Genomic DNA, 18,299 nt, shown 5'->3' with positions numbered 1-18,299 from the left:
AAAGACTAATGAAGTCTTTCCTGGTAAGAATATGACGAGAACAGCAAAACCAAGTTTTTCACTCGCGTCCTTTCTGTGCCCTTTAGCGATTGATTGTACGGTTCGAGAACGTCCGGCTGCCTTGCAAACTGTCGCCACAGCACAGTGTGGGCTTGCCTGCATTCTCAGTAGTAATTCTATGCCGAGTTAAAGAAGATGCTTTTTTTTTTTAAACGAAGAATAAGATCTTTGTATGAGTATATATGTGTGTTTGTATTCATGGACAGTCTGGTTACCCAAAACTCTTGTCTGCTATGCTTGCTCTCCGAGTTAAAAATCTCTTTACGTGTTGTAGAGTTTTGGTTCAAGGCCATCTGAATCTGTGGACTTGGCTTTGGTGGTGGAGGGAGCCGAAGTTTCCTGAGGTCCACGGGAAAGCGGAAGATTAATTTAGCTTGGAAGGCTCAGAGCGCAGCCCGGAGGGTGATGATGTAACCACCCCAGTGCTTGTCTGGCCTCTGTCCAGAAGCAAGTAGAAGGCATTGTTGTGTTGTACTTATTTGATTGGCTCCTTCTTTTGGGCTGCCGCCAAGGCCTTGAAGACCTGAAGTAGGAAATGAAACAATCACCAGAGAGAATCTTTGTAAAGAATTTAAGGGGGAACATTTTAAGGAAGTTCAGAAGGCCTGTCTTTGCAGCCTTGTTGTTTTAAAGACCGTAGCTAGATCCTCTACGTGAGTGGTACCTCTTTGATAAAATGCACGGTCTCATCCTAATATATTAAAAGTTTGGCAGACTTACAATGTCCATTGATAATTAGCACATTTATGCACTGGACCAGGTCATATCTTACATCTTCATGTTCTGCTTTGAATAATGGCAATTATATAAACACCTGTTCTGGGAAATACAGTTGGGCCTCAATAACTTATTTTATAAGCTAAGTTAATTTTTAGTGAAAACCTTTATGAGCTAAGATGATAATTATATAAAAATAGCCTTGGTTTAATGAAAGTCTTTATACACACTTAGTGTTTACCAAGTTATTAAGCAACGATAATAAACCAGTTAATGGACCTTAGGAACAAAGCACATTTATAAAATTTGGAAATCATTTAGGGGTAAACAATTAATTTAGCTTGGTAATGGTTTTAAATATTTACAGAATATGTTACTAATGGGCTATAAACCAGATACACAGCTAATTTTTTTCTTTTTAATTTGTAAAAGGTTTTAAAATAGTTTGTTCTTCTTGGTTTGTTAAATATAAGAATAGATAATCAAGGGTTTTTTCTTCTTTCCTTTTGTTTAGACTGATAATTTTGGGCTGTGCATGTCAGCTGGCTTCTCCTAATGTTCTTTCCTGAGGAGGGTGCTTCACCCTCAGGGTTGGCCTCAGCATCTGTGGACGTGGTGTGTCTGGCACACCCGTCGCCAGACCTGAGGGGGACGTTGATTAAGCTGCTGGTTAGGAACTGGTTGGTATAGACTGGTTAGCCATTCCATTGGGTTTTATGCCCATCCCCACCCATCAAATGCTGGCGCAGAAGAAATACGATAAAATGGTACAATAGTCTTTATGGATGGACTGTTAGTTTTCCCCCCATTAAAATAATAATGATTAATAATGAAGAGTGTATTTGTAGGAATGGATTTTATATTTACAGGAAAGAGTTTATTTTACTGTGGACATTTATAAAAATGAGAATTTAAAGATAGCATAGCATGCTGAAGGTTCCAAGAAAAAAAGTTAAGGCTCTGCATTCCTGATGCTGAACGTAAAAAATTTTCACTATTTTCGTATGGTTTGATATTTAAATGTACTTGTTGACGTATGTTAATACTTTTTTTCTATTAGTGATTCCAGGTATAAAAAGTTTAGTGCCCTGGTCATTGTGCTGATTTTCTCTTAACAGGAATCATGATAAATACCCAGCAGATAGACATGCAGTGAGTTATGGGCTATATTCAGTAGCGGTGTAATCCAGCATGATAATGGGTCAAACACTGTGATATCAGGAGAAGACTCAAGCTTTGCTGCCGGTCATCTGGTTGCCCATGTCTCATGTGTAAACACAATAGCAGGCATCGCTTACGGTGGTTAATACCGGACGTGTCAGGGCCTCCAGGGTCCGGACTCTCCCGCCTGCTGCAGACCTCGACCACTGTTCATCTGTGTGCTGTGGCTTCGCTGTCACGCTGAAGCCCCTCGTCCCCAGCCTCCCGGTGGCGATTTCGCGTTTGCTTGTTCACTTCCGACTTGTGAGGTGCAGTCTCGGTTGAGAGTGCCCGCGGTGTCCTGCCGCAGGCCAGCTGTCGTGATGGTGGGGCACCGGCAGCCGGCCCCCCACCTCCAGCCCCCGCTGACCTCCTGCTCCACTGCCTCTCACTGTGCGTCTCCGTTCCCTGGGAAATAACCTCTGTGTACAGACCGAACCAGTTCTGCGTGGTAGTTAGTCCTCACCTCTGCCAAAGCAAGTGAACATTTCTGATTCGACCGCCTTGGGTTTTAGAGGCGTTTAAGGCCAGAGAGAGTCCTCGTTGTATGCAATAGACTGTGGTCCCTGATTAGAATATCAGAGAGCTAATTTGTAAAGAAATTACGGAATAGCGAAGTAAATTTGCAGCGGTAATTTTCATTTTATGTTTTTGCGACTGTAATTTTTGTACTTTTTACCGATTCGGAGACTTTTTTGTTGTTGCTTACCAGCTACAAGGTAGCAGTCCAGTTTTAGACTGCACGGTGAGTCGTACTAGATGTGTTCTAAACGTTGTTTTATGACATTTTATGCCTAGTAAGTTAAAAATGACCTGGCACTAAGTTGGTGTGAAATGAAACATTTTCTGTTACCCCTTCCGCATCGATTTTGTTTTATTTCCCCAGAGAACGGTCTCCTCAGCAGAACACAGTGTCCCGTGTGAGTGTGAGCACACAGACCCCTTCCGACGACCAGGCTGGTCAGTTATGGGATGAACTCAGTCTGGTCGGCCTTCCCGATGCCGTTGATGTCCAAGCCTTATTTGACCCTACAGGTAGGAGCCGGTCTGCAGTCACAGCTACCTCTTGAGTCTGGAGGCCTCTTAATTCCAGTGAATTACCAACTTCATAGTAAATGCCTTTTCCTCTAGAAATAATTACAATCACATTGTAAAGAATGCCATTGTTAAGTGTGCCTGCTTAGGTAAAACAAACTGTCTAATTACGTTGAGCTAATTTATTTAGCGCCTGCACAGGCTAACGCCGGGCCTGGGTGCTTTTGTCAATATCTGCATTTAGTGTTGTGTAGACAGCGATGCCACGGTGATCTGACAGTTGAAGACAGAACACTTTAGCAGGACCCGTGAGGCAGTGTGGTCTGTCCTGCTGTGGGCTGAAGGCCCGTGGTTCGTAGTCATGTGGGTTTCCCCCTAGAACAGGAGCAGCGCACACTCAGGAGATGGCGCTGCGGGGCTCTGAGTACATTTCACCCCACGGTGCCCTGCGTACTGATGGTGGTTCCAGGCCCTGGGACGGAGAATGTAACGACCGGGCTGTCCCTCATGACCGACGTAGGCTCTGGGTGCGGGACAGAGCAGAGTAGAGGTGTATGTTGTAGCCTGTTTGCCATAAACACAGTACTAAATAATGTCCTTTGTATTTTATGTGTTAGATTCCAAATAAAATATCTTCTGGTCATATTTCAGTAAAATGACTCAAAACTAATTTGTTGTTGTTGGAGCCATAATTACTCATTCAGTGATTCTCGATCATTGGGTTGGTCAGACTCACCCGGAGGGCTTGTTGAGACAGCTTTCTGGCTCCACCGCTGTTGTGATTCCGGGGGTCTTGGCTGTGGTCTGAGATGTTGCGTTTCTGACGAGCTCCCAGAGGGTGCTGGACCACAGTTTGAGACGGGCTGCTTAGAGTGGGTTTGGGGGTGCTGCATCTTTCCTTCTGGCGTTAATGCAGCTAACGTTTTCCATTGGCTCCTTTCACTTGACCCTCAGGCACCTGCTGGGCCCATCACCGCTGCGTGGAGTGGTCGCTGGGAGTGTGCCAGGTGGAGGGGCCGCTGTCGGTGAGCGTGGACAAAGCTGTCGTCTCAGGGAGCACAGAAGTAAGTAGGAGAAGCAGACGCAGACACTGTGTCACCTTTCCCGCGGTCAGCGTACAGGCCCGCTTGGGAGAGTTCTTTATTCGATGATCGTGATGATGCAAAACCCCCCCGGACAGGAAATCGTCAGTTTGTGTCCGAGAGTTTGTGCAAACCACCAGGACGTCGTGTTACGTTATGCAGTAAATGTCACTTTCTAAAATAAACGTTTTCCATTTAAATCAGAAATTGAAATTTTTAGAAATGTGAGTTACTGACTCTACTTATACATCCCTGTGGTTACTTTTTAAGACAAGACCACTTGATGATGATTTAACTTACAGGAGACGAGAGTTGACAGGTCTTTGGTCCCACAAGGTGGACCAGCCCTGTTTGATATTTTAAAGATTGATTAAAGTGTTTATTTTCAGCTAAGTTGGCAGTTCGATGCATCTTTCGGGCACTGTGCCTAGCAACATCCCGGCCCTAGCCTGCCACCTTTCACTGCGAAACCAGCAGAGAAAGAAATGGAACATTCACCTCCCCCCGTAACGGCAACACTCCCCGTGAATCAAAAAGGCTCTGCTGCCTACAGATCCCCTTTGGTTTTTGGCAAGTGTATTTGGGTGAAGTGAAACGGCCCTTCCGGAGGAATATTAAGAAGGGAAGTTATGACCATAGAACTCGTATGGCCTTTGATCGATCGAATGTGTAGTTAAAACTTTCAGAAGTGTAGTTGAGACCAGGACGTCGATTCGTGTACTTCTTCAGTTATTATAACATAGCTTGACCCAGATACACGGCGATCAGATTTGCACGGATGATAACTCTCACCTCAGGCTGAGTCAAGTCGGAGAGCGTGTTGGGGAAGCGCAGCGTTACTCTTGAGCACCTGTCATGTGATCAGAGTTTCAGTGCTGACGTGTAACAGCGCCTCCCACTGTCTGAACGAACGTAGATGGCCACATCGCGACGGACGGACAGTGAAGGTTATTTCTTCTAGGAACTAATCATACGTAGCCTTGGGTTATTGATGGCATTGGGAAGTGCAGGCCTGTCGCGGAGGTGGTGGTGGGGTGGGCCCCAGACCGCTGCAGCAAAGCAGATGTCACGATCGGGAGTTGCAGTCGCGTGGTGGAGGGTCTTGCCTTCACTTGGCAGAAAACGGGGCATCCGTGGAGCCCGTGAAACGAGGCCCGCCTGTGTACCAGGAGAGGCCGTGAGCGAAGGCTGACGCGAACTCTCCGGGGCTGGATTGGAAGAGAAGGGATCGAGACGACCTCTCCAGTGTTTATGCCGATACAGGAAGGCAGCTAAGAGCACACACCTGAGTCAGCTGTTTGCTGAGAGGGTCGTTCCGGGATAGCTTGCCCCGCCCTGTCCATTTCGGCAGAAGGTACCGTTCCTGTTCTTTAAGTGCACACGGACTAACACTTACATGGAGTTCAGAGGTCAAGGCTGTGCCCCGCCCCAGACAGGAGTCAGGGCCACGAGAGACCCGCGCTGATCCCTCCATCTGGGCATTAGTGTGGGGCTGGGCTTTGGCAAGAAGAACGCGCACGGCGTTCTGGGAGTAGAGGGAAGACGAGACAAGAGGGGAACCTTTCCTTTTTCACTACATTCAGTCAGTGTCAGTCTGCTGCCGTCTCTACATCGTTTGTGTTTGTTTTGTTTTTCTCCATTGTAACCTAGGCACAGGTAGACCAGTTAGCATGTGTTCTTCCCTCAGAAAAGAAGACTTTGTTGCATTGACAAGAGTCTAAACACAGCCGCACGTTCGTTGATGGGGCTGTGGGAAATGGGCACTCTCGTGTACTTTGCGGGTAGAAATGCAAATCGGTACCACTTTTCTGGAGGGAAATTTGGTGCTACCCAACAAGCTGTGTCTGCACTTCCCTGTGCCCCTTCTGGGAGTATGCTGAAAACATGCCTGCAGTAATCAAAGTGCTGGTGCTCTTGGAATAGTTGTGCCGTTGTTTAATCTCCAAAATATTGGAGACAGTGTAAATGACCACAGAGAGTAGAATGGTTGCAGACACTCTGGTTTGGTCCACACAGTGGAATATGGTGCAAATGGGGGCGGGGGGGGGGGCCACTCAGCCAGGTACAGCTCTGTAAGCTGATGTGGGTGGTTTCCAATAGGTATTTGCAAAATGCAAAAGACCATTGATGGTGTGCAAGCCTTCGTGCAGGAAAGAAGAAGATACAAGGAAGTGCACATGCATGTGCTCACTTCTGGGAAAGGGATACAGGAAGGCTGAACCAGGACCAGAGCTTGGTTCCCCGGGGATGTGGGGGGGAAGGGGTGCAAAGAAGACAGAATGGACCGATACAGCAGGCACGAGGGGTGGCAGTCAATTCTCAGATACAGATTTTTGTGCAGCTCTGGCTTAGAGCAGTGGGAATGGTTCACAACCCCCCCGGCCCCGCAATAAGCAATGACGGCTGTCCTAGGATATGAGGCCCCAGAAGGAGTAGCGCAGTCCACACTTTGAGGGCCAGGGACAAGCAGAGCCACCTGCCCGACTGCAGAACAGGGTCTGACTGGGCACCACAGCCGACGGCAGGGAGCCCTGCACAGGCCGGTGCTGACCCAGCAGGTCCGTGGCTTCTCATGGGTGTGGGTGAGCAGCCCTGAAGCTGCTGTCCGCGTGTGCTGTCCGCGAGCGGATAAGTGATACGTGGTGGATAACGAGCTGGGCGCGTCAGTGTGGGGAGGGCCTGGCGTGAATGTGGGGTGCAGTGGCATCGGGGGCAGCGTGAACTCGTGGTGTGTAACGGTGACAGGCAGGCGCTGTGCCGTGCGGGTGCCCACGAGGCGGCCTCGCACACGCACGTCCCAGCCCTGTCCACCGGGAGGCCGGAAGCGGGGACCCCGGGGCGGCAGCACCCCTCGGGCGCAGACTCGGTTCTCCTGGATAAGGGGAGTAGCTCTGGGCGCAGGGAAGATGCGGGATGAGGCGCCAGGGGGTAGGGAGGGCTCAGACAGGTGGGCACCCCTGAGAGCGCAGGAGCCAGCCGGGGGGGCCCCTTGACAGGTCCTTGCAGCAGCAGCAAACATTGGCCAGATTAGGTTTCATCCACAGAATAAAATGAGTCCAGATGGATAGAAATCAACAAACAGTGCAGCCACTCACCTCACTCCTCCCCGACATTCCTCAGAGCCTTCCCGCAGCGTTGGGGGGTCACAGCTGGTCCCCACCGCCAGCAAGGCCCGGTCCCGGCGCCCTCTGCCCCACACCAGCGCTCCTACACACCACTCAGCAGTCTGCCCCTTCTGCGGCCTGCAGCCACGCGTGTCTGCGGGGTCCTCCTCACACACGCCACACACGCACCCACCTCAGGGCCTCTGCACTGCCTCCCTTTCTCTTGGATTTTCTTCTCAGATGCATGCGTGGCTTGCTCCCTCAGTTCCTTCAGGCACCTATGAGCACCCCATTGTCCCTGTTCACGCAGTGCAGCTCACGCGTTGTGTGTGCCCGTCTCTGGGTTCTCGCCTCACCAGCGTCACGGTGCCCTTCTGACAGGACCTTTTTCTGTTTCGGTTTCTCCTCAATAAATATCTGGAGCCTCCGCGAAGGGCACTAGAGATTGTTCATGGAATCATTCATTCATAGGTGCAGGTAGGAAGTCCAGAGTCCAGAGTATGAAAGGAGGCCCCCAGTGTGGTTCATCTTACACAAGTTTGTGCGTTTACAGCTGTCCCCCCAAATGTCTAAAACAGAGTAAACTTTACAGTGCTGCCTAAGTGACGGGGGTGGGGGTTGATGACAATGAAAATCTTTACTATCTCAAGAGGTTCCCTGGGGCAGAGTTCTGTAAAAGTGCTATTGAACTTGGGATACGTTTTCATTTGACCAGAAGACAGATGTTCTAAGTCTGTTGGCTTCCATTAGGATGACATGTGGCTGAATGTGTCACGATACTTCATCTGCCTCTTCGAGACAAATGTGAAATCAACAATGAGAATATGATGAGTTTTCAAATGAGTGTGCTAGGGGTTGAGCATTTCAAAAACAAATATTTGGGACTATATTTATCGATAGTTTATTGCCAGAAGTAATGCAAGTGTGTAAAAACAAACACAGATGTCTCCAAAAAATCATGGACACGGGCCCTGGCCAGTTTGGCTCAGCATTTAGAGTGGTGTCCCAGGGACCGAAGGGTCCTGGGTTTGATTCTGGTCAAGGGGGCATGTACCTGGGTAGTGGGTTTGATCACAATCAATGTGTCCCTCTCACACCAATGTTTCTCTCTCTCTCCCTCTCTCCTTCCCTCTCACTCTCTAAAAATCAATGGAAATATAACCTCCTGCGAGGATTAACAAGTACTGTGGATGAGAAATTTCCCCATCTGTTTAAAATATTGTAAAGAGTTTGGGTATATTTTTAAACCCTTTTGTTAAAAATAAAATACTTTGTGATCACAGAAAGTGAACATTTTCAGCTAAATGTCAGTTGGGATTGAAAAATAGTTGTGATAATGATGCACTGCTGTTTAGATCTCCCTATTTTTGTGAGCTCCCCTCCCCCAAACCTATGACAACGGTGGAAATGAAAAGGCTTTTCCGTCTAAGACGAAGGACGAGAACAAGGTACAGAGCTCAGGTGGAGGGAGGGGTTGCAGTACTCTCTCCTCTTGATTGCAAATACTTTTTTTTTTTTAAATCCTCACCCAAGGTTATTTTTCTTTTTTTCTTTTCTTTTTTATCCTCACCCAAGGATATTTTTCCATTTTTTGTTCAGATAGAGCGGGAGGGAGAGAGAGGAAGAGAGAGAGAGAAACATCGATGTGAAGGGACACATCGAGTGGCTGCTACCCGCACGACCAACCAGGGCCGGGGACAAACTGCAACCGAGGTACATGCCCTTAGCGGGAACCGAATCCGGGTCTCTCTGTACCGCAGGCTGACGCTCCAACCACTGAGCCAAACCGGCCAGGGCCCAAGGTTATTTTTCCATTGATTTGTAGATAGAGTGGGAGGAAGGGGGAGAGAGAGAAATCTCAACGTGAGAGAGACACATTGATTGGCTGCCTCCCACACATGATACTGTCTGGTTAGGCTTATCATTTTGACTCGAGCATCTGAATCCTGGGACACACACAGCCATTTATGGGGTGAATGTAAGCATGACTGGCCTGACCAAAGGGCATTTGCGGGAATGGAGAGGGAGGTGCTACTGCCACCTAGTGGCTGCTGCTGAACGTCCTGGGATGCCACGGCAGCCTCCCACAACAAAGAATGAATTATCCAGCTCCAAATGCCAAGCGCTGAAGTTGAGAAATCCTGGTGTAACTAATAACACCGTTCCTCTTTTCAAGATAATACCTTAAAAAAAAGTTTTTCATTGATTTTTTTTTTTTTTTTTTTTTGAGAGAGAGATAGAAACATCCATGTGAAAGAAATGTCGATCGGCGGCCTCCTGCACGCCCCGCACCGGGGATGGAGCCCGTAACCCTGGCCTGTGCCCTGACCAGGAATCAAACCGGGACCTCTCAGTCCATGGGACGACACTCCATCCACTGAGCCACACCGGCCTGGCCGAAGTTGATATCTTTAACATAATTTCTCACCTGTAAATGGCATTCTTTATCAAGCAGTTTGGTTTTTCTGGAGTTCCCCTCACACCGCTTTTTAGTTTTTCTCGGGGGAACTTTATTTATCTTTGCTAGCTGGAAGAATACGCTGCCGCTATGGACCTGTATTTCAGGGAAGGTCATGGTGGTTTCTCTTAATTTCCTCTTTGGAGCCCTGGGGGTGCTGCCAGCATCTTGGAAATCTAGGTATTTTGAGGAGTACCAAGGGGATAGTTAAGTTCTGCATGCTACACACGTTTGGTCATTTATTGACCTAACGCTTCTCTTTCCTGCACTCCCCCCCCCCCCCAAAAGAAATAACTCGTCAACCTCTAACGTATTTCGGTTCTTTAAACGAATTCTGAGTCAAATAGGGTGGCATACACTATTTTAAAAAGTCAAAAATTGCTTCTATTATCCCCCTTAGAATCGATCATTCCTTATGTTTTCTCTGCCGTCACCCCCAGCACAAACCCATATTGAAATTCCATCGGATGATACTGATTTTATACAGGTGTCTTTGTATAAAAGCAGCTTAGTTCTGGGAGGAGAGCTGCGCATTTTGGTGTATCTTTGGGGTTCTTGGCATAGACTGCAAAAGAACACAAATAGCTTTTCTATAATTAGATGGCAGTACACATTGAGGATGCAAACAATGTAATGAAAGTGTAATTTTGGTTAAAAAAATTGAAAAGAGTATACAGGACAGTAAAAGTCTGTCCCCACACCCTTCTAACCAACTGAAAGTAGGTGTAATAAGATTTAAAATATTGGTCTGCGTCTTTACGGTGGGTGATTTGCAGGTATCTGTTTAATCACTCACGTCTGATAGGTAGTTTTATTTTTAATGTAATCCGAGGGACTTGTAAATTTTTAAAAATTATCAAAATACGCCGTCTTCATTTTCCCCCATAGTTTTTTTAAGAGGAAAGGCACACATTGGCGGTGTTAGTGCTGGGTCCATAAGACGGTCTCCAGACTGGAGGCTCCCAGGAAGGACCCGCGGGGCTCCTAGCGGTGGTTCCGGCTGAGACTTATGCTGTGATGTGGGAGGGTGAATATGGAAGCATCTCAGGAGGCAAAGGCAATGAGAGACTCTGAAGGAACGAGGTGCGGGCTCCCTGAGGTGCGGGCTCCCTGAGGTGCTCGCCCTCCCATGCGGGGCCGCCTGGAGCACCCGCTGCCCCCTGCGTGCACCAGAGGGCAGCCGGTGTTTACGCCCTTGGCCCAGGTACAGGACGCTGCCCTTGTGCTCAAGGAACCGTGGGACCCCCCGGAGGCCAGCTTCCCAGGCGCCGGCTCCCAAGCAGGCCTGTGTGAGGACATCGTCTGGGGCCTGATCACTTAACCCTTGGCTCAGTGCCGGAGTGGACCGTGTCTCCGCGTCCACCTCTTTCTCTCCCTAGGACTGGAGTAGGTACTTCCTAGTGTACAGGACCGAATTTTCCCCATCGTAGGTTGTGACCGTGCCCCAGCGTTTATATAAAAGAACGTTGATCAGAGGGAAAATACTGATAAGGATACTTTGGATTGGAACAGAAAAACCCCATATTGAACTCAGAAATCTGCTTTGTCTAACATTAATATATCCACTTCGGCTTCCTCCTGCCTAATGCAAATGTGGCATATGTTGTTCCATCTCTTCCGTTCAGCCCATTTGTGACTTTATATTTAATGCACATTTCTTGTAGGAACTGGTTTTGCTTTAAAAAAGTTAACTAACAAGCGCTGCTTTTTAATTGGTTTAGCCCATGTGCGTTCGTTCATTCATTTAAATCTTCACCCGAGGATATTTTTTTCAGATATCTTCAGCTGGAGTGGGAGGTGGGGGGAGACGGGGAGAGAAACATCGATATGAGAGGGACACATTGATTGGTTCCCTCCTGCATGACCCCAGCCAGGGCTGGGGACGAACCACAACTGAGTTATGTGCTCTTAGCCTGAATTGAACCTGAGACTCTTGGTTCGTGGGCTGATGCTCTAACCGCTGAGCCAAATTGGCCTGGGCTATTTCTTTATTTTATTTTATTTTTTTATCCTCATCCGAGGACATTTTTCCATTTTTTTAATTCAGATAGAGTGGGAGGGAGAGAGAGAGAGAAACATCGATGTGAAAGGGACACATCGAGTGGCTGCCACCCGCACGACCCAAGCAGAGCCGGGGACAAACTGCAACCCAAGTACATGCCCTTAGCAGGAACCGAACCCGGGTCTCTTGGGACCGCAGACCGACGCTCTAACCGCTGAGCCAAACCGGCCAGGGCCACTATTTCTTTATTTTTAAAAATATGCTTTTATTGATTTTTTTTTAGAGAGAGAGGAGGGGAGAAAGAGATGGAAACATCTATCGGCTGCTTCCTTCATGCCCCCCCCTACTGGGGATCGAGCCCACAACCCGGGCATGTGCCCTGACCAGGAATTGGACCTCTCAGTCCATGGGAAGATGCTCAATCCACTGAGCCACACCGGCCAGGCTAGGCCATGTACATTTAATATGATTAAGTCGTCCTGTTTTTCCCCCCATTTATCTCTATTGTTTACATTTTCCTCCATTCTTTTGGATTGAGCAGTTTCTTTTTAAAAAAATGTTTCCCCCTTTATTGATTTTTAGAGAGAGAGGAAGGGAGAGGGAGAGAGAGATGGAAACAGCGATGAGCGGGAACATTGATCTGCCACCCCCTGCATGCCCCCCACTGGGGATTGGGCCCACAACTTGGCATGTGCCCTGACCAGGAATTGAACCAGCGACTTACTGGTGCAATGGTCAATGTTCAACCACTGAGCCACACCAGTGGGACTGGATTGAGTAGTTTTCATGTTTCCATTTTATCTTCTCTGTTGGATTATTGCCTGTAACTCTTTGCTAAGTTGTTGTATCGGTCCCTTCAGGGTTTACAGTGTGCATCTTTCACTTCATCCCTGTCTGCTTTCAAGTGATACTATGTAGTTCCATGTGTAATAAAAGTATAGTTCTATTTCCTTCCATTTTCCCCCTTTCTGGACCATCTGCTGTTGCTCTCATGCGTTTGATTTGCACGTATGTTCTCAACTCCATATGATTTTTATTTATCATTATTATTATTTTATCCTCACCTGAGGCTATTTTTGCATTTATCCTCAGAGCGGGAGAGAGAGAGGGAGGAAGAGAGGGAGAGAAACATCGACGTGAAAGGGACACATCGAGTGGTTGCCACCCACACAACCCGACCGGGGCTGGGGACAAACTGCAACCGAAGTACATGCCCTTAGCGGGAACCGAACCCGGGTCTCTCTAGTTTGTGGGCTGGCACTCTAACCACTGAGCAAAACCAGCCAGGGCATGATTGTTATTTTTAAGTCAGATGTCTTTCAAAGAGATTTAAATAACAAAAAATTAAATTATCCATGTGGTTACATGCTTTGGTGCTCTTCATTCTTCTGTGCAGATCCAGATTTTCACTTGGTTTCATTTTCTTTCTGCCTGAAGGATGTCCTTGAACATATTTTGCAGTACAGGCCTGCAGGTGATGATTTTGCCCCCCCGGCCAGTAGTATAAAGATGTGCTGTGGTCTTCTTGCTTGGAGTATCCCAATGAATAATCCTGTAATCTTTTTTTTTTTTCTTTCTGTATAAAACATGCCTTTTCTTGTCCTCGTGCCCTTGTGTTTTCATTGTTTTAAAAATTTATTTTTCAGTTACAGTTGGCATACAATATTGTGTTAGTTTCAGGCACACAGCATCATCACTAGACATTTACCTAACTTACAAAGTGATTCCCCCCGATAAGTTTAGTACCCTTCTGACACCATCCATACTTATTATAATATTATTGGTTATATTCTCTATAGTATCTTTGTACACTCCTGTGACTATTTTTATAACTGGCAGTTTGTACTTCTAAATCCCTTCACCCTTTTCACCCATACCCCCACCCCCTTCCTATCCAGCAACCACCAATTTGTTCTCTGTATTTATGAGTCTGTTTCTGCATAGCATGTTTTTTTATCGGGATAGTTTTAGTATTAGATCATTGACGTGGGACAGTTTGATTGTTATGCCTTTGGTGTGCTTTTCTGTGTGTTTCTTGTGTTTGGGGTTTGTCCAGTTTCTTGGATCTGTGAGTTTTTCATTCTTGTTATGCTTAGAAAGTTTTCGGCAGTTATTTATGCAAATTTGTTCTGTTCCTTCTCTCTTTCCCTTCCTTTGGGGATTCCTGTGACCTAAACGTTAGGCATTTGAGGTGACCTCACTTCTCACTAATGCTCTTTGTCTTTCTCTTTTTTTAGATGGTTTTTCCCTCTTTGTGCTTAATTTTAGGTAATCTCTGTTTTTCTGTCTTCGAGTTCACTAATCTTTTCTTCTGCATTTTCTAATCTGCTGTTTATCACATTTAATGTAATTTTCATCTTAGGTGTTTTTATGTTTGGAAGTTTGACTTGAGTCTTTTTTTTTTATCTTCACCCGAGGACATTTTTTGCATTTATCTTCAGATAGAGCAGGAGGGAGAGAGGGAGAAAGAGAGAGGGAAACATCAATGTGAGAGAGACACATCGACTGGTTGCCACCCACACACCCCCAACTGAGGCCAGGGACAAACTGCAACCGAGGTACATGCCCTTAGCAGGAACCGAACCCGGGACTCTCTGGTCTGTGGGCCGATGCTCTAACCACTGAGCCAAACTGGCCAGGGCTGACTTGGGTCTTTTTGTATCTTCTATGTGTCTACGTAACTTTTTGAATATATTGATTACACTTGTAAGTAACTGTTTCACGTCCTTATCTGCTCATTTTAGCATGTGTGGAAGTTCTAAGTCAGTTTTGATTATTTTCGGCGTAGATTGTGATTTCCTGCTCTTTGGTATGACTGGTAGTCCCTATTTGGATACCACACGAGAACTCTACCTGGTTGGGTGCTGGGTAGTTTTCACAGCAGGAAATCCAGAGTTAGGGTGACAGGGATGTCACTGGCGTCTTGACGCCCGGTTCCCGCCGTCTCTGCATGGTTTATCACAGCGTGTTGTCTTTACCTTGGTCCTCTTCGTTTTGCAGTTGAAGGTGGTGGGCGCCAAGTGTCACACTGTCAAGATAACATTCAGAGACAGAAACAGAAAGAACCTTTTATTGTCACTTTAGTTAAGGAAATTCTTTCCAAATGCTTTCTTCTACCTTATATTTCTCCTCATATCACATTACCTAGAGTTACCGCCTACGTTCATGCCTCAACCAGTAATGAGAGCGTTGGGATGATCACCATTTAATTAGACCGTGCTCCTCCGGGCCAGAAGCATGCACAGACGGGAACATCGCTGCCGATAGGACTGGACTTCTGAACACCACTGAGGCCTCGGGGAGGGAGGAGATGGAATGGGTGTTTTGGAGTTCCCTAACCGTGTCTGTTATTGGAAGCGTATTTTGACTGAGGGAACCTGAAAATATTTTGAAAGTTGGGAAGTGTAAGATGTTGCTTGGAGCATGGATAGGTGTCAATAGGTTAACATAGGGCATCTAGACACAGAGTCGTCTTGAGCAGAATGTTCAAGTAGGAGGGTCTGTGGATTTTGGAGGAATGGCAGATTGAAGGGCTGGAGAATGTGTAGGGTGGGGCCCGGAGGGGAAAGAAATGGAAAAGTGCCCGTAGCTTTGTATGCCACGCTGAGGAATTTCATTACGAACGAACTCTCTTAATAGCAGGAGCAGCATTGAGAGAACTGGACTCTCCCAGCTTTTGGTAGTTAAGTTGGAAGAGGTTTACGTGAAGACAGAGTAGTTGAGGATTACCGCTGCTATTCAAGGTCAGTGAGTGTAAGATTTGGAGTTGAGGTGTGCTGTGTGAAATATAAAGACGATGTGGTAGGGACAGAGTGAGCGGCGTTGGGTTCTTGATGAGGTAGATGGACTTGCAGATGTCTCCGGAGTTTCAGGCCCGAGTATGTGTGGCTGTGTTCAGCCCGAAACCCCATGAAAGTTCTGTGGGACAAAAATGTCAGGGTGGGAATTACAGACAGCTTCTCCCAGCACAGTGACAGCAAATCAAGCTGCCGGTGGAGACAGTAAACGAGGAGAAAGGAAGATGGACGTCGAGCCCTTAGGTGGTGTTCAGAGGAGGACCAGTGAAGAGAGGGGTGCCCGTGGGGTGAAGTTACAGGGCGCGCACCAGCAGTCCCCGAGATTTCCTAGGATGAAGGGGATAAGGGCCATTGTTCTAAATGTGGTTTTGTATCGTGCTTTTTCGAAGTAAAACATTACTCTCTGTAATGGGGAGACTGAGCCGTCTGGACTTCTTCTGTGTCTGACATGGTTAGCTAATGTCATGTGACATCTTCACCAAATCATCCTGTACCTGTCTGTCCTCAGTTTCACTTTGCATAGTAAGACGTTGTAGTATCTTCACTCTGACATGTAGACATGAAAGATGAGTCATGGAGCCCTGGCTGGTTTGGCTCAGCGGTTGGAGCATCAGCCCGTGGACCGAAGAGTTGTGGGTTCGATTCTGGTCAAGGCCGCTTACCTCGGTTGTGGGTTTGATCCCTGGCCCTGGTTGGGGTCCTGAGGGAGGTAACCAACTGATGGGTCCCTCTCACGGCGATATTTCTCTCTCTCTCTCTCCCTTCCTACCTCTCTATTTGAAAAATCAATGGAGAAATATCCTAGGGCTCTGGCCGGTTTGGCTCAGTGGTAACAGCATCGGTCCGTGGACCAGAGTCCCGGGTTTGGTTCCCGCAAGGGCACGTAGCTTGGTTACAGTTTTTTCCTGGCCCTGGTTGGGGTTGTGTGGGTGGCAACCAGTCAATGTTTCTCTCTTTCTCTTCCTCTCTCTCTCTCTGAAGATAAATGCAAAAATGTCCTCAGGTGAAGATTAAAAAAAAAAAGAATGTAATGAAATTAAATATACACACACACACACACACACACACACATATATACACATATACCTACATATATACATATACACATATATATATACCCTAGGGAGAGGATTTAAAAAAAAACAGGCATGGTGCGCTGGCTGGTGTGGCTCAGCTGATTGGGTGTCGTCCGTGCACCGAAGGGTGGCTGGTTCAACCCAGTCAGGGCACCTGCCCAGGTCGCAGGCTTGATCTCCAGTCAGGGTGCATGCAGGAGACAGCCAAGTGTTTCTGCTCACGTTGTTTCTCTCCCTCCCGCTCTCTGAAGTCAATAAAAACATGTCTTCGGGTGAGGATTAAAAAAATGAAAGCTTTGCCCTGGCCGGTTTGGCTCAGCGGTTAGAGCGTCGGCCTGCAGTACAGAGAGACCCGGGTTCGGTTCCCGCTAAGGGCACGTACCTCGGTTGCAGTTTGTCCCCGGCCCTGGTTGGTCGTGTGGGTGGCAGCCACTCGATGTGTCCCTTCACGTCGATGTTTCTCTCTCTCTCTCTCTCTCTCTCTCTCTCTCTCTCTCTCTCTCTCTCTTCCTCTCTCTCCCTCCCACTCTATCTGTACAAAAAATGGAAAAATATCCTCGGGTGAGGATAAAAAAAAAAAAAAAAAAAAAATGAAAGCTTTTTTCTGTACTTTTGCCCTACCATTTAGGTGTTTTTTTGTTTTTTGTTTCATATTTTTATGTAAGAATCCAGTTTCATTTTCTCACCTGTGGAGAGCCAATTGTTACTCCATCATTTATTGAAATGTCTGTTCTTGTATCCACTAATTTGAAATATAACCTCTGTCATCGAGCAAATGTTTAATTAATACAGTCTCTCTCTGTGGATCGTTTCTTACTATGTATTTTAGTTCCTTTGTATATTTACTCAGGACAGGGTCACTCTGCCACGGTTACTGTAGCTCATAGGTCTTGATGCCTGGGCGGGGAGCATAATTTTCACCTCCACCTTTAGCAGAGAACCTTGTATCTGATCAGCTCCTCCAGTGAGAACAACTAGGAAAGCTGGATGACATTTTTGTCTTTTTGTGTTTTGTTTTTTGTTAATCCTCACCCAAGGATATATTTTCCATTGAATTTTAGAGAGAGTTGAAGGGAGGGAAAGAGAGAGAGAAGAGAGAAACATTGATGTGCGAGAGACACATTGAAACACATCAGTTGGTTGCCTCCCTAACTCGCCCCTCTCGGGGCCGGGGAACAGTCCTGCGCCCGGGTAGGTGTCCTTGGCGGGGAACCCAACCCGCAGCCCTTCAGTGGAGGTGTTCTTGGACTACCGTCAAAACATGTTATACTACCTTTCTTTTTTTCTCTTCCCCTCCCTCTCTTTTTCAAAATGATTAAATAGTGGGGGAAGAATGCTATTTAGGAGTCTTAAACAGTGATTCAAATAAATCGTTGAGTTGATAAACCATTTAAGAACTGTTTCCCTTGCCTTCCTTTCTCCAGATGTTAATTAGTTTATAATTGTTACTTTGTTTATAACTTGTTTGATTTCTAATACGTGGCTTATGAAAGTACTGACGTTAGAAAAGTTCCCTGTGGACATTTGTGCTGATATTCTCTACAATTTTTATTTGGTTTAAAAAGATGTATTACACCCTATATATAAAGTATACATTTTCTTGCAGTGCCAAATGTCTTTCAGTAACTATATACCAGATGGGTTTGAGGCGTTCACTTAAATGCAGTTAGTATTTTATTTCCTTCCTTTATTCCCTGATATCTTTATGTTATTGTGAATTAGTATGTTGAATACATGCCAGGACTTCTCATAGTAGTTTAGCTAATGT

The 18,299-nt window shown here is 46.7% G+C and overlaps 1 protein-coding gene across 4 annotated transcripts in view; it reads left to right on the top strand.

Annotated features, from left to right (window-relative positions):
- KMT2C (lysine methyltransferase 2C) overlaps nt 1-18,299 on the top strand; it is a 227,140-nt gene that overhangs the window by 88,986 nt on the left and 119,855 nt on the right. For all 4 annotated transcript variants that reach the window (XM_036246300.1, XM_036246299.1, XM_036246298.1 and 1 more), the window contains exons 5-6: nt 2,864-3,012; nt 3,967-4,076. In XM_036246300.1, the coding sequence (XP_036102193.1) occupies nt 2,864-3,012; nt 3,967-4,076 (259 nt within the window). The remainder of the gene's footprint in view (nt 1-2,863; nt 3,013-3,966; nt 4,077-18,299) is intronic.

Source organism: Molossus molossus, unplaced genomic scaffold, assembly GCF_014108415.1.
Source record: "Molossus molossus isolate mMolMol1 unplaced genomic scaffold, mMolMol1.p scaffold_m16_p_7, whole genome shotgun sequence".
Taxonomy (NCBI): domain Eukaryota; kingdom Metazoa; phylum Chordata; class Mammalia; order Chiroptera; family Molossidae; genus Molossus; species Molossus molossus.
The sequence above is the reverse complement of the archived record's forward strand: the minus strand, read 5'-3'. Positions and strand labels throughout refer to the sequence as shown.